At 38.2% G+C, this 27,149-nt stretch overlaps 2 protein-coding genes across 2 annotated transcripts in view; one reads left to right on the top strand and one right to left on the bottom strand.

Annotated features, from left to right (window-relative positions):
• Positions 1–251: 251 nt before the first annotated feature.
• On the top strand, positions 252–3,270 carry rasl11b (RAS-like, family 11, member B). The gene is made up of 4 exons (XM_056259804.1): positions 252–472; positions 616–672; positions 775–851; positions 1,932–3,270. Exons 1-4 carry the CDS (start codon positions 361–363, stop codon positions 2,418–2,420), a joined length of 735 nt encoding a protein of 244 aa, XP_056115779.1. The 5' UTR covers positions 252–360; the 3' UTR covers positions 2,421–3,270.
• A 1,209-nt stretch (positions 3,271–4,479) lies between these two features.
• scfd2 (sec1 family domain containing 2) overlaps positions 4,480–27,149 on the bottom strand; it is a 150,135-nt gene continuing 127,465 nt past the window's right edge. Inside the window, exons 6-10 of the mRNA XM_056259801.1 lie at positions 26,592–26,737; positions 14,988–15,122; positions 7,365–7,484; positions 4,719–4,830; positions 4,480–4,632 (exon numbers count right to left, since the gene is read on the bottom strand). Of these exons, the coding sequence (XP_056115776.1) occupies positions 4,738–4,830; positions 7,365–7,484; positions 14,988–15,122; positions 26,592–26,737 (494 nt within the window). The 3' untranslated portion in view covers positions 4,480–4,632; positions 4,719–4,737. The remainder of the gene's footprint in view (positions 4,633–4,718; positions 4,831–7,364; positions 7,485–14,987; positions 15,123–26,591; positions 26,738–27,149) is intronic.

The following is a 27,149-nucleotide window of genomic DNA, read 5'->3' as shown; positions in this document are numbered from 1 at the left end:
ATTCTTTCTCTTTTTTTCAGTTATAAAAACAGCTCGCGCATACCTATGGCGCATACACGTGAAGGAGTGGGCGGGGCGAGGGAATGTGACCGTTATCTGCAGTAGCCAATCAGAGCCGAGTGCATCTGTGGCTGTATAAATAAACCCAAGCTCCCGTCCCGGCTCAATAAACCAAGTTGCAGTATTGGTGCGAACAGCTTGTAGGACTTTGGAAAAATCCACCGACTTTATCATTGAAAGACAACATTTGCTTGTATGCCGTCGACCAACTTCGATCCTGACATTACTTTTAAGGTGTCTGTGGATTTTTCGTCGTAGTTTGCCATCGTAAGCTTTGGATAGTGTCTTTCTTTTGTCAAAATGCGTCTCATCCAGAACATGTCCACCATCGCGGAGTACCCGAGCGCCGAGTGCCCGTCCAACCGGGTCATAAAGATCGCAGTGATCGGCGGAAGTGGGGTCGGCAAAACCGGTATGTTTGTGGAACAGCTATTTGCAGAATTTTAAAGCTCATAGTACTATTGCCTATAATAATGTAATATTAGAAAAACTAATTTATTGTAGATTGGTGTCTTATACGATATTCATGTCCATTTCTTGCCTTTTCCCGTGCAGCGCTGGTGGTTCGTTTCCTCACTAAGCGGTTCATTGGTGACTACGAGAGAAACGTGGGTAAGTTTTTCATCTTTCTAAGGCAACTGATTTAGTATACACCGTTTAAACTCATTAGTGATATTGTCAAATCATGTTTTAATCTGCATTTTTGTATCACAGGCAACCTGTACTCAAGAGAAGTGCAGATAGACGGAGAACAACTGGCCATCCAAGTTCAAGACACACCTGGGGTTCAAGTAAGTATGCGCGATACATGAACAGTCGTTCCTAATGCGATTGAATGTCACTTTTTTACCGTTATGTGCTCTCAGGGCATCTTTCCCACGCCACTTTTTCACGGGTGAGAAGTGTAGAATGGGCGCATACCTTCGCCTTTTGTCGTTTAGCGCTTCCTTTGTGTTTTTCCGGGTTTGTGTTTAACACTTGGGGTTAATTGGCCAGCGGGATGCCCACTGTTGCACTCCTATACGGGGGCAGCACATTCATGTACTGCAGCTTGACGAAAGACTTAATCGAAATCAAATCGGTTCTTTCGAACAGTTCTGTTTCAAAGAAACGGTTCGCACGGGATCGCTGTATTGACATCGCTTCGTGTTGTATTTTCAGCTCAGCGTTTAAAATAATAGTGGTATTACGTCCTCCTCCCCCCCACCCCCCGTTTATTGTCATTTCACGTGTCCTACTTGCTTGTTGCAGCCATGATTCGACACAGTCATTTAGAACATAAATGTGTCATTTGCATTTACAATAAACATTGCTAAAATTCAACGGTTGAAATAAGATGTTTAAAAAAAGATCTGCATTTAAACCAACAGTTTCGTGTGTTTTGATCGAGTTTTGAACATTTATTATGAGCCGGTTCATGAAAAAGATTCGACTCCAAAGAATGATTCGCTGCAGCGCTGTGGGATATTTGTAGCAGTGGTTGGGAGGTTTTGCTGCTTCGGCAGGGCTCAGCGGGTTTAGGGATATGAAAAAGCACTTCAGAACAGTTACAGTAGACCAGCCCATCTAAATTATCCCTCTGCTTTTCAAAATTAGAGAATGGATTTTAATTCAATTACAGGGCACTTCTTTCAAGATGTCTTTAGTCAGAGATTTTAGTGCCAAGTTTAGCATGCAAGGCTCTTTTCCTAAACCAGGCAGTTGTCCAAAACCACAAAATTCCTTTTATTTCTGGACTAGGGTGAAAGACTCTTAAGTTTAGGCGGTTCAATCTCACACCTCATTGGTTTACATTTTATTATTGAAAAAAATAAGTAAACCAACAGACATGTTACATAACTGACAAATGTGCTTGTTTTTCTTTTCTTCAGGTGAACGCTAATGGATTGAGCTGCACTGACCAGATGTCTCGCTCCATTCAATGGGCGGACGCCGTAGTTATGGTGTATTCCGTAACCGACTGCCGAAGCTTTGATCTCATTGGCCAGCTCCACCAGCTTGTTATCCGCACCCATACGGATAGGTCCTTGCCAATCATCCTAGTGGCCAATAAAGCTGATCTTCTCCATGTGAGGCGTGTGGATGCTCAAGAAGGTCCCCTGCTGGCTTCAGCGCTGGGCTGCTCCTTCTACGAGGTGTCCGCCAGCGAGGACTACAGCCAGGTCCACGGTGCCTTCCATAGACTGTGTGTGGATCTGGCCAAGCAGCAGCCTCAGACCCCCATCAATGCAGCTTCATCTGGAACAGAGAAGAAAAGATCTCCCCTCATTCCCAGGCCCAAATCCCCCAACATGCAAGACCTGAAGAGGCGCTTCAAACAGGTGCTGTCGGCCAAGGTCCGGACCGTCACTTCAGTGTGAAGAGGGTTTGAATACCAGCAGGATAAAGGGCACGATTAAGAGAGAAAATGCTCTAAGGAGAGGAGATGATCTTGAGAGCAGCAATGCTGAATGTATAGATCTCGCTCCTCTGACGTTCTTGAGATCCGCTGATGATCAGCAGACCGGTTCCAAACAGAGGCCCCTGAAACTTGACCTGATTGCGTCATGGTCGCTGAAAAAAACGAAACGAAAAAACAAGCAGAGTCTGGTGAACACTTAAATTTTCACATGACCATCTCAGTGCTGGTGGACTCTTGTGTTGCTGTCACTTAGTGGACCACAGCAGGATTCTGGGAGACGTGGTCATAGCGCCTTAAAGAGGGACAGTGCAAAGACTGAATGGAACAGATGGAGACTAATAGAAACACTATTGACATTGCCTTACCTATGAACCTTTAAGACACAATTCTCTTGGTAACAGAGATGGTGAAGACTGCAAAACAGACTATTTTAAGAATTGCTTTTGTGAAAGGCATGGGAGAGAGGGAGGTTTTTTTTTTGTTCCTTCTTGTGGTCAAGGCTTTTACGGGCTGAATGCAGGCATTGTTAAAGGACAAGGCACTCAAGCTAAGCATAGAGAGAGAGAGAGAGAGAGTGTGTATCTCTTACAGCCTGCTCTTGTGTTCAAGGCCAGAATGTTTCTCCTGGTTTTATGTAAAACTGCTTTGTGCCACTTTTTTATAGTGGAGTAGAAGATTTTTTTTTTTTTTCTGTTTAAATGCACTTTAAAAAAAGCCAAAGGGCTGAAGCTCAGAGTTATTTATTTATGTTATTTGATTGTGATTGGAAATAAAGAGTTGTTTTTAATAAAATAATTGTTTCAGAATTTTTAAGCACACACTCATTCATACTGTTTAAACTGTGACTGGACACACAATGAAATTCTATACTAAATTAATTTAGCTGAATTTTCTTCAATGGAGCCTTGAGAAATAAGGCCAGTTTACAAGGTCTATATTATCAGTGTATGATATTACGCTTTAAAATGTAACAATCCCTTTCATATTATATACACTTCCATTTTTTTAAACAAAGTGATAATTAATTGACTTGATACACTAAATTGATCAAAAGTGACAATTTCTATTTCAAATAAATGCTGTTCTTTTGAACTTTCTATTCATCAAAGAATCCTGAACAAAAAGTATGAAGTATGCAGCACAACAGTTTTAAGATAAAACGCAGTCTTGGTAAGTATAAGAGCCTTCCTTAAACATTTTATTTAAAAAATTATGCTATACTACATATTTTTAATGCTGAAGTTTTCTACATGGTAAAAGTGAACAAACTACCAAGACCCTAAATAAACTAAAAAATCCAGCTATGTGTGAAGAGAATGTAAGGATAAAGGTGTAAAAAATGACTGATAACTTCCAAGTGTTTTTAGCATCTTTGTAAGACACCTGCTAGGGTAATCGTTTTTGACAAATGCGAAACACAAACTCAAATCTGAGAGAAACGCATGTAGAAGCATGGAGGTTACAACGTTTGTGTCTACTTAGCTAAACTTTTGGAGAGAAAAATATTTTTAGAAACACACACAATTGTATATGTGGTTTATGGGGACTCTATAGGCATAATGATTTTTATACTGTACAAACTATATATTTTGTCCCCTTTCATTAACCCTATTCCTATACCCATCACAGTGAACTTTTGCTATTTTTTGAATTTTATAAAAAACAACAACATAGTATGTCTATAGTATGCCTCTTTATAGACAGCTAAGTAAAGTGTTAAGTGTGAGAAAGTGAAGGAAGAATAGAGAGAGCTGCTCTAATAGATGTCCCCACCCTTTTTGACCTATGGCCTCTCCCCATCTGTCACTTTACCAACAGCGCTGAAGTGAGTGAAGGATGAAGAGGGAAGATCCTGTGAGAAGCAACACATGGCTGATTGTAAGAACTGAACTGAAGAATGTGTTGTATCTGGCAATGGCTCAACAAAAATTGAGTGAAAACCAAATACACGCTGTACAGACTGTGTGAAAAAAACAACAACAACACCATTTTTGCACACACAAACTATACACATGAGCAAAAGGCCAACCATTAAGACTTTATTTAAGGCAAATAATTTGTTTTTCTTTCTTGGGGGGTCATTGGTCATACAACAAAATGTGAAAATATTGGAATAGGTTTATTTTTTTTAATTAAACGGAACAGTAGTCTGTTCTGTATATGCATTAAACCTTTTTAAATGTGTAATTTTTTTACCGGATTCATCTGAAACACAAAAGGCAAACTATGTTGGATAGAATCTATTCAACAGCCAAAAGTGTGTGTGTTCAGTCCCTTCACACTCCAATGTCAGGTTTGAGCCTGTCAGTGCTGAAGAGTAAGTGAGGGACATCGGAAGGTCTCAGTAGCCTAGTAGACATTACGAATACCTGAGAAAAGACAAAAGAAATAGATTAGACAGTTCTCTCACACACACACACTAAAATGATCTATAGATTGATCACCTTCTTCTATTTATGTGATGGTTCTGTGGGTAGAGAGAGCTATTTTATACTGAACAGGACTATTTATTTAAACCCTAAATCATTCTAACCCCCAACTTTCAGAAGAGCAAAATTCATAAAAGGGACTCTTCAGTGTTGCATGATTATTCAGAAATCATTCTAATATGCTGATTTGGTGCTCAAGAAAAATTTCTTGTTCTTATTATCATCAGTGTTGAAAACAGTTGTGCTGCTTAATAATTTTGTGGAAACCATAATACATTTTGTTTTTCAGGATTCTTTGATGACTAAAAAAGTTCAAAAGAAAAGCATTTATATTTGAAATATAAATGTTTTGTAACATTATAAATGTCTTTACTATCACTCAGTGCATCTCTGCTGAATAAAAGTATTAATTTATCAAAAAAATTTACTGACTTATATATATATATATATATATATATATATATATACATACACTGTATATATATATATATATATATATATATATAAAAAAAACAATAATAATCTGCAAAGTGGACCAGACTAGACGCAACAATCAAAAGTCTGGCTCTGCAAGATTATTAGCTTGCATGTTATTAACCAGGTCTTGAAGATGAATAGAGCAGCGCATAACTGCACCTGCTGACGCATGTGCTGAGGTAAGTACATGCTTTGTATTCTATGGTGAAAGATGAATTAGCTCGTCTGAGACCATCATTTAGAAAATTACTTCAAAAGGGCTTTACAGAATGCTCGGTCCTTGTCACTCCCATGGGCATCTTAAGTTAGTCAAATTTGGTGCAACTTCATTTAGTACATGACACCCTAAATTCCAATCTGTGTGTGTCTCACACTAGCGCAGCTGTGGGCCTGGGTCAGGCTATGCGTGGGCTTTCTGTTCTATAAGGGTCCACTCTCTGCTTTCATTACGTTTGATTTATTCATGACATGACAGTTTGATCAACAAAACTCCTTTCATACTGACTCGACCCAGTTACATCTCTATTCACTCACGAGTGCTACACACACTCCAATCAAGTCTGAGTAAATGATATAGAAAAAGAGAAGCAGAGAGAGACAGAAGGAGAAAGAGAGATGTGGGGTCCTTTAAATGTGCCCAATGAATACAAGAGGGATGAGGAACAGAAAGAATACATTAAAGACATAAACACAATGGTATACCTCATGATTTTTTCATTTCATATTGTCAATTTTTGATTTATAGGTATTATTTCAACAACAATAACAACAACACTGGAAACATGTTAACCAGGTTTGAGAAAGTATGACAAGGTCATATTTCATTTACAATACCGTTAAAACATTTGGGGGATGAAATATTTTTTTAAAAATGTTTTAAAAGTCTCTTATGCTTACCAATGGAGCATTTATTAGATACAAAATACAGGTTACACTTTATTTTAAGGTGTCCTTGTTACAATGTAATCATACATCTAAGTACTGAGTAATAACTACATGTACGTACTTTAGATAGGGTTAGGATTAGGATTCCTTCCATGTAATTATGTATAATTTATAGTTATTAATAGTAACATGTAGCATAATAACAAGGACACTGTAAAATAAAGTGTTGCCAAACAGTAATATTGTAAAATATTATCACAATTAAAAATGACTGTTCTCTATTTGAGTATATTTTTAAATGTGATTTATTCCTGTGATGGCAAAGCTGAATTTTCAGCATCATTACTCCAGTCTTCAATGTCACACGATCCTCCAGAAATCACTCTAATATGCTGATTTGCTGATCAAGAAACATTTCTTATTATTTTTGTGGAAATCATGATTCAGTTTTTAAGGAGTCTTTGATAAATAAAGTTCGAAAGGACAGCATTTATTTGAGAATTTTTTTTGTAACATTGTCTTTTCAGTCAATTTGAATCAATTTAATTAAAGTATGCAGATAAAGTCTATATTAAGTAGATAAAGTATGCAGATATATATATCAAGCTTAATACATGTGAGATACTATTTGTTATGTCTCTTTGAAGGTTGCGCCCTTTGCATAAGTCATTAAGGCTGCCTCAATGCAGAAAAGTAGAAAAGAAATTACTGTAACTTAAAGGGATACTCCACCCAAAAATGAAAATTCTGTCATCATTTACTCACCCTCAAGTTGTTGCAAACCTGTATGAGTTTCTTTCTTCTGCTGAACACAAAGGAAGATATTTTGAAGAACGATTGGAACAAAACAGTTGTTTGGCACCATTGACTTCCATAGTAGAAAAAAAAAAAATACTATGGTGCCAAAGTTCCAATCGTTCTTCAAAATATCTTCCTTTGTATTGTGTTCGGCAGAAGAAAGAAACTCATACAGGTTTGCAACAACTTGAGGGTGAGTAAATGATGACCCCCCCCCCCCCCCCCCCCCCCCCAAAAAAAACCCTTACTATCCCAAAGTTTTGAACGATAGTGTAATAGATAAAGAATAATTAAAAAAGGGTGCGACTCCCCACCTGAGTGCCTGACTTATGGCTAGAGACAACTTCACGAATGAGGCGGAGCTCTGATGGCGTGACCCCGCCCACCAGGAAGAGAAACAAGAGTGGATGATCACCTGGGTGGGGTCGGTTGACCTGCAGGGAAAGAGAAACACCAGAAGGAAATAACCACAGTATCACTTTGCTTTTTGTTTTCAGCTGCAGTTTTAACTAAGCTGATTGGTAAATTTAAGTTATACAAACACTGACTAGTATAAAAGATTTCAGACCAAAGGGTCTTAAAGGCTTTGGCTTATGCTTAAAGATCTTTGGAATTGAGGATATTAATTTGCATTCAACGAATAAGCTAATTCAATTGGACTTTATTCTCTTCAATATCTCCTGCTCTGAACCCTTGTTATTTTTTTAAAACCAATATAAAGTCCATCTGAGATCGACTAGTCTAACATATTTTAATACATATTAGATATATTGGTATTTAGCTTATTTATTTGTTGAATGTACAGTATGTCAGTGACCATCTTTTTTTTTGGTCTATGTATATGTGCAGATGGAGGTCTACGGCTGTTGCCTTGTCTCACAATGTTTTTTTGTTTCCCCACAGCATCTCACCTGTGATCGCTGTGTTTTTAAAATGGCAGTTAAAAATAGATAAGACTTTGTGTTCTGGTCTATTCTAACGCTTTCTGTCCATCTGTTTTTGAACACAGTAATGTGTGTCATGTGAACATCCCCCAAGAAACGTGATGACATCAATCCATCGTAATTACATATGGGCTTCCCTAAGAAAGAACAAACAATTATGCAATTTTGCACATCCCTAGTGTATGTATTGTAGAATTCAGAGCTCAGTTGGAGGCCCGGGTCAGGTCAAGACTGAACACTTCCACATTCACAGCAGGAGCATATAATTCAGAACACACACACGGACACAAGCACGCTGTTGCGCACATGCAGATACTGTATTTGAGGAGCAAGTTTGACTCAGGCACATGGGGTGCTGCTGTCTGTGCCTGGTCCAGTGGACAGAGAGCTAGCCTAGGATTGGCTGACAGAACAAGTGAGTGGTGAATAACAATCAGGCAATTAGAGATGCACACCCAGGAGGGCGGATCTCAGGAGAGGGGGTGTGCTGCCACGTGCAACTCAGGACCCTAAACCGGCATGGACAAACATGTGTAAAGGCCAATTTATACTTCTGCGTCGAGTGTACGCCGTACGCTACGCACGTAGGCGACGCCGTCATGAGCATTTATACTTCTGCGTTTAGGTCTGCGTTGCTCTGCAGTACAGCGCCGAAACGCTAGTTGGCGGCGGAGGGTTTTAATGTTCCACTGTGTTTAGATTCCTCGCGGCAAGAAGAAGAAGATTCCTCGCGGCTGTTTTGAGTTTAGGTTACTACAAGCAATGTCGACTGAAAGAGAGCAGATCATTTTTTTAACAGTTTCGCTGTACTTAGAATTTAAAAATGGCGGGCGGTGCAGAAGAACACGCCGGAAATACATAGGAGGAAACGCGATGCTCCCAAGCCGACCAATCACAGATCTTGCGGTCTGCGTCGTCGCGACGTGTAGTTACATTTTTGAGGAGGTGCGCGTCAGGTTACGGCGAAGGGTACGGCGTATGGTACGCGTCTGTGCGTATGCTACGCCGTACCTACTGCGCGCACCCGACGCAGAAGTATAAATTGGCCTTAACAAAGACAGAAAGATAAAAAGAAATGTATTCAGTAATATGTGCCTCTGGGAAAAATGAGCGAGCGTGATAAATGGGTGCAGATAAAAAATAAAGAGAGACACCTTGTAAATTCTTCGAGGATTCTTTAGTCTTTACTTCATTTAAATATTTTATATAAATTATATATCTATCCACACTCCCCAGACACATGTGGGTGTTCAATGGAGGACACCAGAATGCGAATCAAGTGAAGAGTATGTTAAAGCCTTGTGTGCCGTAAACTAGTGCATTATTAGGCAATATCATACACACTTGTGTTATCAGGTAATACATACTATACTTGCAAAGTGAATAACAACAGCATAAAAACACAAGGACGGCCTCACACATGTATCCCAGAGGGGGCAAGCACACAGCACGTCCATGTGTATCAGTATAAACATGTTCGCACACATTTTGGAGAGAACAGAGAGAGCAAGAGGACGACTTTCAGGGAGAAACATATTATTAAGCATTCAAACGACCTTTCATCCAAATGAAGTCACATACCCCCTAAACACCTTCAGAAAAATGAAATAATGCAAACAGTGACACAGAGGGTTCGAAGGCCTCTCAAGAGGTGGATAGACAGAAAAAGTTGCTTAAAAATCAAGTACATTTTATTTGTACACATTGTTTCAAAGCTGCTTTACAGTAAATCATAATGCGAATTTTTTCTAATATCTTCATGCTTTATAGTCACATTCATCAGATTAGAGCTGTTAGTTTTACATTTTGCGATGATAAACAATCAAGCAACTGAGATTTTCTATATAATATATATCACTTTACAGTTGATATACTGTATGTATGCGGATAAAGTTGGACATACTGTAGTAGGCCTACATATATATATATATATATATATCAAGCTTAATACATAGAGCTGTGAGATAGTATTTGCTATGTCTCTTTTCTAAGCTTGTGCCCTCTGCATATGCCATTAAGGCTGCCTCAACTCATAACAGTCAATTTCATAATGGTCACTTTTCTGAAATGAGACATCCTCGATGACATGTAGCCAACAAATGTGACCTCAGGAGGGCATAGAATTGAGACACAGCAATAGTTTCAATGTCGTGACAAATGTACAAATGTAATTTTTTTTAATCTGGAGCTCAATATCCACTTCAGCCACAATATTCAATTCAATGTTTGTATAGTGCTTTTTATGAAACATGATCATTTACCACTCTGACCTCATCTCTCCCTTTCTATCAGTTGACAATTTCTGTTCAAAACAAATTTTTTTTTTCTCATCTTGTATTGATGGAAGCAAGCATGAAAAGTCCTGTTATAATCAATAGTGTTCTCTACAATATTATGCGCTTATGGTATACAGGTCAAAGATGATTATTAAAGGGGTCCTATAATGCCCTTTTCACAAGACGTTAAACAAGTCTCTGATGTCCCCAGAGTGTGTATGTGAAGTAGCTCAAAATACCCCACAGATATTTTTTTTATAGCATGTTAAAATTGTCACTTTTTAAGGGTGAGCAAAAATGCGCCGTTTTTTGTGTGTCCCTTTAAATGCAAATGAGCTCCTGCTCCCAGCACAGAGGGCGGAGTTTCAAAGAGCATTTGAAACTCCGCCCTCTGTGCTGGGAGCAGGAGCTCATTGCACTGAACATTTCAGAAACTGTTAAATCTTTTATGTTTAAACTGGAGTCGGACATAGATGGAGAGACTCAAGAAGAAGTGACAACATGTAGAACAACAGGGCATTTCTGAATGGTTAGTTGATGAATTTATGTAGCTGATGTGGAGTTAATTGATTAGCATATTCTGTCATGATAATCTATAAATCGCATTCTCGGGAGCGGGGTTTATGTGAACTTTAGGGTTAGTGATGTCACTAACCCGTGAAGAAGCTCATTGTAGTCCTTACCAGTCGTTTGTTGTAGTCCTTAAAAAGCGATTTCTGTAAAAGAAAATATCTAACTTTGCTTTGAACTTTAAGCATCGTAACTTTGCAGATGTTGTTTATGCTCAAACAGCAAAACTAAAGTTAAAAAAGTGAAATCATATTCAACCACCCCTTTAAAATAAGTACATATGTCTGTGCACCGCCACAGACACAACGCTCTAGACGGAGCTTTAAATATAAGCACACACATATTCAGTGCACACACACACATTGAAAGCACACATAATTATCTGTGTAATGTGGTAGTGAGGAGTTTAGAATGGATGCTTTAAGCGTACTGACATTAAAACGGATTAAATGTAGAGGTAGTCTGGGAAAACCCAGACAACTTCCGGCAAATTTAGATTTGCTCTGAAAGTTAGTCTGGCAAAGAGCTCATTCAAGCCCATTTCCAATCCGCCGAAATCGAGGCACCAATCAGAAACGTTGGGGCGAGCTTTACACGATGACGACAGCGCTGGGATTTTGAAGCAGATTTTGTAGCCTACATTACAAAGATGGATGCCGCCGTCGAACATCACTCGTTCGTATCAGCTATCGCGTCTGTTTTAAGCAATTTGAACGTTTCCTTTTAGTTAAAAACCGAGCAAAGAACAACACTCGGAGATGTTTCTCCGCCGCTCTGCATACGTCATCTTCTTCATCGCTCTGATTGGTTTTAGGTCTATCCGCGACGTCCGTTGGTGACGCCCCTCTGGAAATGATTTGTCTATGACGCTTTGCCAGACCATAACTCAGTTACAACTAAGAATGGTCTGGTTTTAACCAGGCTAATGTAGAGGAGCTTTCACAAGAGGTTTCTGGTTGACTGGGCTCAGCATAACTCACAAGCAGAAGTGTATGATCACAGCACTGCTACGTTCACAACCCCCCAAAAATGGCTTACTCAAACTAAAATAGGTACAGTTCAGGAAGCCTTACGACTACAAGCATATTTGTGGTGTTATTTGAAAGAATACACTAGGCAGTGAAATATTTTTATGACATAACGTATGTAAATGGCCTTGTTGCAGTCTAGAAAGTCTGACCATGTTCTACTTCAAATCTGTGAATGATATCTGTAAAACTCTGTTAACTGATGTTTATTAACTTCTTCTAAGTATCCATTCAATCTATTGTATCTATTGTTTCGTGCTGAAATCAGCCCCATTCATGTTTTGTCTCCCCTGTACAAACCTCTCCGGCCAGGATATGCTGTAATTATCATTCTTTTGTCTTTACTGATGCCTTTTTATTCACACCATTTAAATTCCTATTTTTTTCCTTTCTTTGTATCAAATGAATAAACCCTTAAAAAAAAAGGGTTAGGGTTACCCTAGTACTCACACCATGTACAACGTCACCAAAGCTAGCCCTGATCGGCCTGACAAGGGCGCTACTTTTCTTACGGTGAAAAGTAAGAAATCGATACGAGTTGGGCTCAAGTGTCTTATATCGTTGGAATTCTTGGCTCAAGACAGACAAAATGCATGCCTCGGATTAGATCGTCGCCGAGGCGAAATGTTCGGGTATTTTGGATTTTTTGAAAAGCCTACTTTTGCGAACCAGTCCTAGGTTTTTGGCTCAATCGGAATCAAACCAGAGCAGCAAGATTCTCTGGAGTCTGATTGTCAATAATTAAACAAAAAAAAGTTGAAATTTTGATTCACTGTCTCTAAGGGCTGCCAAAACGAGCCACTTTTCCTAAAATGGCTATAACTCGTCAATGGAATGAGATATTTTCACCAAACTTGACACACAGTAAGAGCTCATTCTGTGGTCGTGTGAAAAGGCACACGGCGACTGGCTACTTGGTGGGGCATGGAAACATGGGAAAAAAAATTAAAACGGCTATAACTACGCACCCTAAGTGACGCACCTTTTAAAAGACTAGAAAATTGTCATGTGGTGTCTTCGTCCAAGGAGCCAAGAATGCCTTTGGGGACATCTTGAAAAACACGTATGGGGGCGGCCAATGAATTTTGACCACCTATTAGACAATGTTTCACAGATCCACACAATATTCATATAATTTGTTCTCATAATCTCATACTGAACAACTTTGCCTCAAGAACCACTGCTGTCTATCAAATCGTTCATTAAATATTCACGATTATGTAAAAACCCTAGTTTTGCAAACTAGTTCTAGGTTTTTTACTCAACCGCAATAAAACCACTGCAGTACAATTCTCTGGACTCTTTAGGTAAATAATTATGGTTTACCGATGGTTATAACGGGGTCATTTAAAAAAGGTGTGTGGCCAAGTCCACACACAAGGATATAACTCCTAAACGCAAACTCGGAACTTCTTGAAAACTGGTGAGCATATGCAACATATGATTTTGAACAAGCATGCAAACTTTTATGGAGATCGGACCATAGGTGGCGCTATAACTGTTAAAAAGCTTTAAAAAAAAAATCAAATTGTAAATTGCCTGTATTGACTGTAAATAGTCTTTTCGATCAACAATCAAGAAGCTTGGTGAGGAGACTTTTGTTGGTGTGATTATTCAGAAATGGAAGAAATACAAAATGGAAAATCAATCGCCCTCGGTCTGGAGCTCCATGCATGATCTCGCCTCATGAGGTAAGGATGATCATGAGAAAGGTGAGGGATCAGCCCAGAACTACACGGGAGGAGCTTGTTAATGATCTCAAGGCAGTTAGGACCACAGTCACCAAGCAAACCATTGGTAACGCACTACGCAGCAATGGATTGAAATCCTGCAGCACCCGCAAGTTCCCCTGCTCAACAAGGCACATGTTCAAGCCCATCTGAAGTTTGCCAATAAACATCTAATGATTCAGAGAAGCCTTGGGAGAAAGTGCTGTGGTCAGATGAGACCAAAATCAAGCTCTTTTGCATCAACTCGCCGTGTTTGGAGGAAGAGAAATGCTGACTATGACCCCAAGAACACCATCCCTACAGTCAAGCAAGGAGGTGGAAAAATTATGCTCTGGGGCTGTTTCTCTTTCACTCAAGAAGAAGCACACTAAGGTCTTGGAGTGGCCTAGCCAGTCTCCAGAGCTTAATCCTATAGAAAATCTGTGGAGGGAGCTGAAACTTTGAGTTGCCAAGCGACAGCCAAGAAACCTTAAGGATTTAGAGAGGATCTGTAAAGAGGAGTGGACCAAAATCCCTCCTGAGATGTGTGCAAAACTGGTGACCAACTACAAGAAACGTCTTACCTCTGTGCTTGCCAACAAAGGTTTCTCCACCAAGTACTAATGGTGCGTTCACGTGCTATGGAAAATATGATATTTTCCACTTGTGAACTGGTATTTACCCGTGTGTTTATATAGTGTATACCTATTTTTAAAAACATTTTTGCTTCAAATCTCAAGTTTGTAGTGTTGTGATGCACCTCATAGCTGACTGGCTTAGTTCATGGCTTATGAAATCCTTATAGATAAAATAAATGAAAAAAATACTTCCGGAACCAACGCCGCTGAAAAAGGGGCTAAGCACTATTGCACTCTATTCCCCGATAACAACTGTCGTCAATAGCAACGCTGAATAGCATACCGCCCATTCGGGTGTCTGAAGCCAGCGCATATTATGTTTAATGTTCGCCGGTTCCTGCCTCCTCCCTCCCTTATCAACAAACCTTGTTAAAACATTACATGAGAGTGTTTAGCACTCCATAATGCTCACATCACCCCATTTTGGGTAAAGATAGAAAAAAATACTCCTCTCTAAAGAAACAAAGTAAACAAATGAATCCATAAGATTTTTTTCCAAATGAGCACACTTTTGGACTAAAAGCCCTAAGGGATGTTGTTTAGTAAAGCGGCTCCATTTCATATTATAAAGGCATAGACTTTTTGATTTTGCATACCTCCTGAAAAAATTTGAAAATCGTTAGCACTAGAATAAAACAAAACAAGGTAAAAAAAATTTAATTCAAGACTTCGAACTTTCTACTGATGTATAGTTAGTCAAGATTAAATTAAGACTTTAAAAATAAAGACTTTTATTAGCTTGAAAGAAGAAGTATGTTTGAGTGTGAATTACCTTCATGAACATGCTAAAGCCAGTCTTGAGAAGGTCAGTGAGTCCCCCCGACATGTGCTCTACATCAGGGCATTCACGTCTGTCTGGGTGGAAGATCTCCTCTAGCACCTGCTTAAGCAATGGCCGGTATGTTGCCTATAAAAACAACAACAAAAACAGCTTATTGTATGTGTGTCAGATGTGTTTCTGGAGAAATTCTACAATTTGAGGAATTATGCAAAAACAAAAAAAATACTGGGAAGAAAAGCCTGTTCTCCCAGTCACAAACACTTCTCTGGTACCCTGCAGTGTATGTTGATTTCAAATTGGCCCATTAGTATGCAAAAAGCACAATCTTTCTTTTCGAAGAAAAGGCCTGATTGAAGAGAACCCCAAGAGGTACATATTTACAACTAAGTGATATGGATAACAATGTTAACAAAAAGTTCAACAGTGTAAGCTTCATTTACAGAGACAAACAAGAAAACAAATTTTAAATAGATATGCCAAACACTGTTCTCTTCACAGAGGAATATATTTAAATAATGTATATAAAACCAGAAAAGGGATATGAACTAGTACTGAACCTTGAGGTACACCATAGTTACAAAAGATTAAGCTGCTGTGTCTGAAATCGCTCCCTATCCACTATATAGTGCACTATATAGGGTGTCGGCCATTTTGGAGTGGTGTCCGAATTCTGAGTGAACAACATCATTCCCTACATTCGTTCACTACTTTTACCCACAAACAATCCTCTCTGATTTTGAGTGTACATCCGATGTACACTTGCTGAAGCACTATTTCCCAGAATCCAATGCGTAGATGACTGAGAGGAGCGAGCGAGCTTTTTTTTCATTATTCATTACTGGAATAAAAAATATTATATAGATGAATGTTAAAATTAAATTGAACTGATATTAAGGTGTATATTCTTTTATTAAAATATATAATTTAGGCATTAACCCGATTTAATGTGTTTTACTATAAGCCAGGTGTTTTAATAATTTGTGGCATTAGGGCTGCACGATTAATCGAATTTTAAATCACGATCACGATTTTGGCTTCCCACGATCAAATTCGCGTGATCGAGCGATATTTAAAATGCGTCATTCCGTTCACAGAACGCTCCGTATCAAAGGTTTTTTTTTTTGCGCTCAGTAAACCACTGTCTGATCACGTGCCTCCATGAGCCCCAGTGCGCGAGAGAGACCAGATGTTGTTCTGAATACCATGACAGATGGCATTGTGGGTAATATTAAAACAATGGCTTACAGTTTACGGAGCCATCAACTCAGCATGTGTGTGATGAATGTATATAATTAACTTTTTTTGAACATAACTGACACAGCGCTCTCAAACAAAATACATGCTGTCTTGTTATTTTTCTTTGTTTGGTGAAACCCATTATCATTCACAAGCAATTTACTTTGCAACAAAAAGAACATAGCAAGATGATAGAAAGAAACAAGTACAATAGTGTGGGCTGCCATACTGGAAAATTGAAAAATTATATTTCCCATTTTCAGCAACAATTTTTCCCATCATAGTGTTCCTGTAATTTTCTGTTACCTGTGTGGCGAGTGAGTGTAGGAGCTGACAAAAGCAGGTTTGAAAGTGTTGTTTAGGACAGTTATTATCTGCTGCATATAAAGCATCAGCGGGGGCCCGAAGACTCAGTAATATATGATGATTCATGGTTTTCATGAATATGAACGCACAGCCTCAGGTTCACTCTATCAACCCCTACTGTTTAACTGAAATAAGCAAGTTCAACACGGATCCTGATCTAACAGCCTGCGCAATTTACACTGGCGTGTTTTTTTTGTGAAAGTGTGTTACAAAAAGGAGGAGCATATATGTTAAACAGATGTGTGTTTGCATTTTGGTGTTTTTAACAGGAAGCAGAAAAAGTAGCAGCTCTCTAAGCCTACAATGTGTTTCCCTAAGGCTGTCAACTGATTCAGTTTTAATAGAATTAACTCTATGAAATGCTGATTAACTAACTGAATTAATCACAATTAATTCATATATTAACATATGCTGAATTAATCATAATTCATTTCATATACTAACATATGCTAGAAAAAGGCAAATGAAAAGAATATATACATATATCACTGTGGTGGAGGATTAAAGCATTGATTAGAAGTCAAAATATTGCTTATTTCCATACCAGTAAAAAATAAAAAATAAAAATCATATTGCGTTTTTATCCTGGCAAATGTTTTATATTTGGTCTAAATATGTGTGTCTTTCAAACATATTTGCCCAATGTGTCTCTCAGTGTCAAGTTTGACTTTGAAAAAACTTTTTTTGGCACTGGCGAGTTTATGAAAGCCATGAAATGCCCTAGCATTCCAGAAAGTTGACATGACCTGACCTGCTCAATCCAGAAGCAGATTTCCAGTAGTCACTCATACTTCTTAAGTGTGTGCTAATTTCATGAATCTTTCACTGAAATCTGCACCTGGGGCTAAAGATTTCATACATGTGAAAACTCCCCTGCACAGAGACACACCTCCATTAATGGGCTTTCAAGAATCACCTGTGCTGCTGTCTGTCTTGCAGGTTTCAGCATCTTCCTACCTCAGATATGACTAACCTATCTCACCTCTCCCGACGTGTGTACATGCAGAAACAACACTTACTGGCATCTCTAAAGGAGGTAATTGACAATCTACATCACAATTCTGCTTTTACCATAAATTAGTGATTAAACTCTGCCATTTATTATACCCTTCCCACTATAAATGTGCCCATATAAGGGAAGATATGATATGAGACACTTTGCTTATAATAGGAACATATAAATGAGACATTTATTTATATTTGGCCTTGGAACGCAACATAAAAAACACATCTGGTAGAAAAAACAATGCAGAATAAACACACATATATGCCCTGCAGTCACAATACACAGCCTGAAAGGAAAACACCCTCATTTGCAATAATTGAATATGCACTTTGTCATGTTTAGTCATCTAATGACTCATATTGGAACCCACTACCACCATTATTACAAACACAAAACAATTTAATCAATTGTATTTATGCCAACACAAAACAATCATTTGCCTTTCCAGGTCACAGTGACAAGCATGTAATGTGTTCATCAGCAGACGGAAATATCTGATGGAGGAAATGAGCTATACTGAGTCAGTCTCTGATACTCAATATACGTCAATATACTGTAAACAAAGAAAAATCATATTAATTGAGGGTTATTAATTATAAACAATAAAATTAACATGGATTAATCATACCCAGCTCATACCCAAATTCCAAAACAAGTGACCAAGTGAAATGAAAAAGTATAAAAAGTATATAAGTGAAAAATAAATGCAATGTAATGTTCACACTACGGTTTATTATTTTGGGGTTTGTATATATATATGTTTTAAATGCTTCTGAAAGGCATTTATTTGATATAAAAAAAAGTAAAAAAAGAGTAATATTATGAAATATTATTAGTTTTAAATAATTCTTCAGAAATTATTCTAATATGCTGATTTGGTGCTCAAGTAACCTTTATTACTATTAAAGGTGCTACATGTATTTTTTAGCGGCCTCTATCGGTGATGTTTCAGATTGCAACCAATTTTTACAAGAGCGCTCGTGCTCTTGCGTGTGCTCGAACACAAGAGCGATCACTCATGGTACCGGCCACACTGAGACTTTCAACACACCGGAGAAAGCATCACACAACATGCTGGAAACTCATGTAAACTCCCACTGCAACGTTACAATAATAGGCTACTTTTATCAGCTTGACGTTGAACTAATGCTCCATGCTCGTACCATGATAGCGTTCCATTGACTGCATTTAGCCGACATGTGGTGTTATCTAGCATAAGGCATTTCACTAACTATTCGTGTCTCTTTCACAATCAGGCAGCAATGTCAACATAGCCTAGAGATTAATGTATAATATGATAACGAAAACGGTTAGTGAACTAGACTGAACAATTTCAGTGTAACAGTAAGATCGTAGGAAGTCACATTACTGTACCGAACGTGTCTGGAAATGTGTATTATAAACAATATGATAGTAGTGGGATGAGTGACGTTAGACGGTAGATCTAGTACATAAAATAAAAGTTACATCCTAAAGCACCCACTTTTTGTTATCCTGGAACAGTCTTTTGTATTCATTTCATGTCTCATGTATGTTGTAGTTTACCTTGCTATTTCATTACAGTTTACCATTATTTATTTCAGCATATCTGAAAACTTGTCATTTATCACAATAAAAATAGCGGAGGTCTCTCCATAATTCAAACGCTCTGCTGATGTTGATCTGTGCTTTCGTCTTAAGTCGATCCGATTCACGTTTGGCCTGGCGAGTTTCAGCAGATACATTTTTGTTTTGTTTTGTATATTTATGTGGAGTTTGTGTTGGAGTCTGTGTTGTGCTGGAGGCAGGAGTGTTTGGTGTTATCAGACTCCATGTCGTCAGCTGCAGTGCCGTCGCATAGACTGTATAAAGGAGAGAGGCTCGGGAGCGCGCATGCACGTCACATCCGATGGATTTCGCAGAAAATCCGACCCGGAGACTTCACATAGAAATAGGAATACTGGCCTTCAGAGGTAATAGCAAAACCCGACAAGTGGATCATTGTAATGTGTGATTACAACCCCTTCACACACAGGCAATAAAAAAAGGATTCATTTTAGAAGAAAAGTTACATAGAGCACCTTTAATGTTGAAAATAGTTGTGCTGCTTAATATCTTTATTGAAATGTCTTTACTCTCGCTTTTGATAAATGTAATGCATCCATGCTAAATACAAGTATTTATAAAAGAAGTCGGCATGAAACGGAAGTTAAAATAATCGTTTCTTCCCTATAGTGATGTATATCAGAGTGAAACGGCTTCTCAAACAAGAAAACGTGCAAGGCCGAGACTGCTGTGATGATATGTGAGTGACAGGTTTTCCCACCCTTGTGCCGAGGAACACGTCATCAGAAAAGAGAAAAGATGTCATTGCAAGAGGGAAGGAAAGTTATTTTGATGAAGATTACAAGGGCACATGGATTTTAAAAAAAACCCGATGTGAACAGATAAATCATTTAATGATGTTTTATTAACAAAGTTCGGTAGGAACACGTTCAAATGATCTATCCAATTAGCACGAGAGGATGCCTATAGTATATAAATATATATATATATATATATATATATATATATATATATATATATATATATATATATATATATATATATATATGTATATATATAAAATACGCAGCCTACTCACCTATGTTCCTCGACAGTTTTTGCATTTGGCCCCACCCTTAGCTCCCAACATGTCAGAAATCAAGCTCTTCTCGTCTGATGAAAAATCTTTCGTCCTCAAGGAATCTTTGTCGCAATCCTCTGACCTAAGGAGTGATTCCACTCCGCCGATCCCCCGGCGTTATCTTGGGGGCATCAGCCAAACCAAACGGGTCCCCGCATGACAAGACGCAGAGGGGAGGGTAGGCCCCGCCAGCAAGACATCCGCCATCTCCTTCCATGTCTTTCCGTACTCTGGCCAATTCAATCATCTCTGCCATAGAGAAATGGACAATAAGGCTGTCGAGCCCCAAGCTCGTGTCTTGGGCAATGCTTCCCTTTTCCCCGAGAAGGAATGAGCCTTCCTCCAGCGTCAGGGCGCCGCAGCAGGCCCTCAGCAAGCCAGGGTCCCAGCCAGCTCCCACTCTCTACCAAAATAGTATGTTTCAGTGTTCCCCTAAAGACAGCGCGAATTAAACGATTAATATGTTAGCTCGAGAAGCCAACATGTTATTATACTATTTAAACCTATTATTATTATTATTATTATTATTATTATTATAAGTATTCTGGGTTCAGACCAAAAAACCGAGCTTGGAGCAGGCTCCTCGTCCAGCATGCCAAATATGGCAATATCTGATTATTTGTAAGTGTGAACTCATGAATAATAAATACTGCAATATTCAATAAAAAAAATAAGAATTGTCAATTTTGATTTCATAGTGAATTAAATTTCTTAAACAAACAAGCTAAAAGTGTATTTGATAAACAAGTCTTGCATTCCTGGTGTATGTTGAGATGGTGTCAGAAAATGACAGCAAAACAAAGCAAGATATTTTAGTAAACTTGCTACCAAATAAGTGTCAAAATATAACTGTAATTCAGAATGAAATCACCAAATCTCATGTAAATGCTGCATTGTAAATCAAAAGAGCATGAGATAAGTCAAGATGTTTCATTCACTGATTTCCGTCACAAAAAGTATGTTTTAAAGAGTCTCCAAGACTAACATGCACCCATTGCTTTGATAAAAATAGCCTGTTAACGACATGCAGCCACAATTAGATCATACCACAAAAATAAACCAGATGAAAGATTACTCAGCATGCTAAACTAGTGTGCTAAAGACGACACGAAAGGCTTATTATTCTTCAATTGAGTGACAGTGCATTTTTTTTTATGTGTGTGTGTGTGTATTTTCTGCATTGATTATGGGCAAGAATATCTGCAGGATTCAGTAATTAAACAGAGCTGAAAACAATCAAATTAGCCACAATATCTACTGATTAGTTGTCACGTAGAGATTAGTTTTTAGATAGAAAGTAGATTTATGAAAATGAAAAACCAAACACACACACACACAGTGTGTAAATAAGTTACGATGACAGAATTCATTTGCAAGGAACATTCCTGGACTGTGAGTCTCGCCAAAGTCACACAATGTACCAAACCTCTCTGACATAATGAATCTGTTTAGCATCTAAAACCTCAGGCACAGACATACATGTGTATAGCTGAAAATATTCCCGAATAGATGTCTGAGTTTTACTGTTGAAGTATGTCTTGTGTGTGTGTATCACTGCCAAGTCTGTGTATAAGTACATGTTCTCTTAACGTGAGTTCTTTACAGCTGATGTTTCAAACACAGATATCTGACCTCCAGTGAAGAGACACAAAGCATAACGCATTAAAATATGATGTTCTCTCCTGTCTGACTGATCCTTCTCACTCAGCTTTCTTTACTTTCATGCAAATGTTCCATCAAAATACTCCTGATCTAGAATGATCAAGGGAACAGTTGAGATCTTTTTTTTTCTTCATATTTAATATTTAAACATAACTTTATATGTTGTTTTGGGTCATTTCATTATTAATTTACACTATAATTAACAAGAGTATTGGGCGAATACGATTTTTTCAAAGAAATTAATTCTTTTAACTGGCAAAGATGCATTAAATTTATCAAAAGTGACAGTAAAGACAATTATAATTTTACTAAATATTTCTATTTCAAATAAATGCCGTTTCAAACTTTCTATTCACCAAAGAATCCTGAAAAATATGTATCACAGTTTCCATAAAATATTAAGCAGTATTATTAACATTAATAATACTAAGAAATGTCATCATATTAGAATGATTTCTGTGACATGTTCATGTGACACTGAAGACTGGAGTAATGGCTGCTGAAAATATATTAAAATCTATTAAAAAAGTTATTTTAATTTGTAATATTTAACAGTATTACAATTTTCAACTGTCTTCAAATCAAATCAAATGATCAAATAACATGGTGCTTTGGTGAGCACAAGAGTCTTCTTTCAAAAAACATTTAAAAACTCGTACCAAGTACCAACCCTAAACTTTTGAATGGTAGTGTATAGTGAAGAGCAACAGAGAACTACTGAGCGAGAGCAGGAATGAGATCGAGAAACCACAAAAATGCCCCAACAACTATATAAAAACCAACAATGAATATACACACAGACAGGTTTAAACGGTGACCAAAAAGCTTTGACATTTCTCTGCCAGCACTTAGCACATATTTTCTGTGTTCCATTTTAGCAAAATTTTTCCTGTGCCACATTTTTCCAGTGTCAACAACATTTTCCACCGTTGGCTTTACATCCTTATCGTTTACTTTGGTTCAAAGCATATCTACAGAAGTAATCTGAGGCTTACAGCCTGGCAAATAGCTTTACTTCCTAATGGTGTTTCTCCTGAGATTTCATTCCGGCAGAGGAGTGTGGCTTGATGAAGCATTTCCAAAGCAAAAGTGAGATAACAAAACAAATATTGAGTTTTGGTGGCAAAATACTACATTTAGGACAAAATGTTCTTGCATCACAAAAAGAAAAAAAAAGAAAAAATGAGATGCAGGCTAGTGGTGATAAATAAGGATGTGCCATTGAGTCCCCATCATGAATGCAGCGGTGCAGTGTTTTTCATGTGAGGGTTCGCTTACAGTTTCATGACACTCCATCTGTGAAAAACAACTGGAGGAACACAGTGGATTAAACTCCACAGATCACCATGACCAATATGATTAAGGCTGTTTTAAAACTAGACTACAATGTTCAAAAGACAGCATTGTGACTGATTAAAATGCAATTAAATGAAACATCTGTAAATAACAGTGTTAGTGAATTTACTTTGAAAATGCCAAATTCCAAGCTAGTAATATTTTAAAACCGTTAGTGACAACTAGTAAAACAACCATACTTCCTTGAAAAAGTAGTTAGCTACACTACAAACTACTGACCAATAGAAGCTAACTAGAACAAAGGGTCAGATATAAATAAAAAGAAACATACAATGTGGCATTGAAAACAGTGCAGCAACAAGATACACCGCATCCTGATGGAAAAAGCTTGTCACTGAAAAAGCTACACTATTTTGAAAACATCTGAGCTGCTGTCAAGTTAAGAGGACATTGTGTGCTACTTAACAAAAACTGCAGTGAGTTACCTGCATCATTACTTTTAGCTAATTATACCCCCAACACGCATGAATAAAACTGCTAAAAAATACTGAACAGAGAACATCTGTAACACAAGTGCTTCCTGCTAGGAGAAGAAAACATTAGTGTGTTATATAATCAGCTCTTTACACCTCTGTCCCTTAGTCTGACTCTTTCTCTTTCACTGTCTGCCACACAAATGAACACAAGAGCACATGAAACACTCTCAAAGGTACAAGAGTGGATGTTCAGTCCTGTCATAGTTAAAAGCTTGTGACGCACTCTGGCTTCCAGTAGTCAAAGACAGTCACACACAGTCTGTAGCAGGTTCTGCATGAATATAGTGATCTCACAGGATGAGATGAAATTTATGAAGAAACAGGACAGAGAGTATAGTAATTATTATTAGGGATGTCCCGATCCAATCACGCGATCGGAAATCGGGCCCGATCACGTGGTTTCAGACTCGATCGGAATCGGACGTTACCTCCCGATCAGGACTCGGATATATGTAAATTAGGGGTGTAACGGTACATGTATTCATAATTCTTGAACCGTTTCGGTACGAGGCTTCCGGTTCGGTACGCATACAAACCGAACGATTCCTAGGACCATTTTTCTACCGACAAAATCTGCGCTGACGCGATCACCACACTGTTGCGCACATAGACAGTAAAAGAAATGGACAGAGCCATCTCATTGGAACTCAGTTGAGACAGTTGAAGCCCACTTTTAGCGATTTTTGAGAACTTCCGTTCCTGACGCGCAGACTCAGACCGACTCAAACTAAGCTTGATGACGTGAGCAACCTGTCTGACAGACGTTAATCTTCTAGTAGCTGTGCGTGAAAACTGCCAACGTTAATCTTGCAGAGACGGGGAACTTGAGCAAAGAGTTCTTTGGCGTGAGTGAGCAGGAGTAAGAATTCCGTTGCTTTTATGGACTCATTATCTATGGGCTTCTCTCTTGACGGGACGTCCCCCCGATTGCCTGCGAGCTTCTCCTCCTGTCTGTACGGTAACTTCTGTACAGCGCGACAGAGAGTCGAGTGGTTATGACGCAATCGTTAGCCTATTTTTACTAAATCTGTTTCTACGGGGCCATAGTGTAACATAGAAGGTAATGGAGCCCTTTATACATTGTCGTGTTTCTTTAGAAATAAATAATGGACAAATGGAGTCTTTAAACGCCTCAGATGTAAAGTTATTCGCTGTCAAAGTGACGCAAAAATGAATGGGAGTCAATGGAAATGCTAACGCAAGTGAAGTTCTGCTACAACATGGCGGCACCCGGCCGGCTTCAACTTCCGGTCGATGGATTACCCCCTTGGGTTGCGCAACATCAAATGGCAAACGTAATGAAAGCGGAACGAAACTGCGCTTCTCATTATATTGTGCTTCACGGACCGTTTATCAGTTCGGACCAGCAACATCTGTACAGCGCGAGATCAAGCGACACTGTGCTAAGAGATCCAGTGAAGAAAACATTTGAATTCGCCACTGAAGTAATAACATCGCTGCGAGATCTAGTGAGAAGCATTCACATTTCTCCGTTATTAACCGTAGATCTCTATTAGATCAAACAGCGCTGACGTGGGAACCAGGAGAAACATTGTGCGTGAATGAACATGGATTTAATGTTGCACTTCAAAACTCAAATATAATATAAATATAAATTATATTTAAATGTTATTTTTAATGTGATTACCAAAACATTATTTGTTCATCCTTCAAAGATTGCCCCCATTTATAAACCTGAAAGTTTCAAGATTTAGGAAAACTCAAACTTATTTAAAAATATTTTTTCTTTTAATAAATAGGAAATTTCTCTGGCATTTCTTTCTTTTTGCTGTATCGTATCGAACCGCGAATTTTGTGAACTGCTACACCCCTAATGTGTATATATAGCCTATATTCTTTTTTTTTTTTAAAGACTTTTTTTTTTTTTTTTTTACATGCCTGCAAGTTGAGGTGCTATTTGTTTTTATATTAGACTTTTTCTATGTTTACTGTTGCACTAAAGTCCAAAAGTGAAGAATTGATGTTATTTATTACTTGATTGTTCAACACAGAAGTGCTCTGTTTGTTAACATAGGGTGAATTAAATAAAAAATAAGGAATATCCTGGATCTATTTTTTTCGCTCTTCTTTATTCTTTTTTTTATGTATTATATAAGTATCGGATCGGGACTCGGTATCGGTAGATACTCAAAATCAAATCACTCGGACTCGAGGGCAAAAAAACCTGATCGGGACATCCCTAATTATTATCATATCTGTATGAATTGCAGAGGTATTCAGCTCATGTATACGCACAGGGTCCAAAATGCAATGTTTGAACTGACACTGTACTGTCATTACTTTGTCTGTGGAATTATTTAGCTGTTTTACCATGTGTTTTGCACCGTCACTCACAGCATCATACATAGATGAACCAGCTCTTCATAAAATAACAAAAAACTTGAAGATTTATGATGTTGTTCTTCATATTTTGTGTTGCCACATGGACATCTAGAGAAAAAAAAAATCAGCATTCTGGCAACTTTTTCCATGGAGGTAAAATGTAGCAGAGGTGCAAATAGCGACAGAAGCTTTCTTTAGTAGAACTTCTTTCATTTGAATTCTTACCATCATCATTTTGATAGACAACTATACTCTTATTTGGGGCTTGCAGGCAAGTAGGTTTTTGGACCATCAATACAAATATTTTTTTTACGCTTCGAGACACTGAACAAAAATGAAGACAAAGTGGATATCAGAGAAGCTACTAGAGTCTTGTTTGGGTCAAGTTTTTTCACATTTATGCTTTAGGGAAGCCATATGTGGCACTTTTTTAAGTTTTTAAGTTAAGTCAACTGATCACTTTTTTACAGCGAAGGTTCACTGACCTGGTGTGTTCCATCACTGGGAGTGTACACAGAACTGAACTGCTTCAGGTGGTCTCGGGCATGACTGACTCCCCTCAGGGTCTCAAACATGTTCTCCAGGGCAGAGTGAGCGCGCTCCACTGTCACCTTTTCAGGACTGAAGACTCCTACATACACAAACACAGAGGAGAGAGTCTGAACACTACATGAATGTTCATGTAACAAATCTTTCTGGCTCTCTCATTCACTGAGCTCGTGTTTACCAAAGACCTTATTTCAGCCATTTAACCAAAACCCCATTCAAAAAACCCATTGACTTCGGGACGATGGAACCGGAAGTGCTTTGCATTGCCTTTCTTGTGATCCTAACATTAAGAAAGGTTGGATGAACTTTATTTTTAACAAAGTTCCAGATCGTGTCAGTAAGGCCCTGTGTATTAGTTTTTAAGCAAGACACCGTACGGCACAGACTTTACAGAAAGAAAAAAAAAGTTTATAGAGTGACGACTATATTGGATCCGACAGCAATGTCGCAACGCACAAGAGCAAGTAACAGATTTTATCATGTCACTATTGCTG

This window comes from Rhinichthys klamathensis, unplaced genomic scaffold, assembly GCF_029890125.1.
Source record: "Rhinichthys klamathensis goyatoka isolate OS25496 unplaced genomic scaffold, OSU_Roscu_1.1 h1tg000170l_1, whole genome shotgun sequence".
NCBI lineage: Eukaryota > Metazoa > Chordata > Actinopteri > Cypriniformes > Leuciscidae > Rhinichthys > Rhinichthys klamathensis.
Note: the sequence above shows the minus strand (reverse complement) of the source record. Positions and strands in the feature narration are given on the sequence as shown.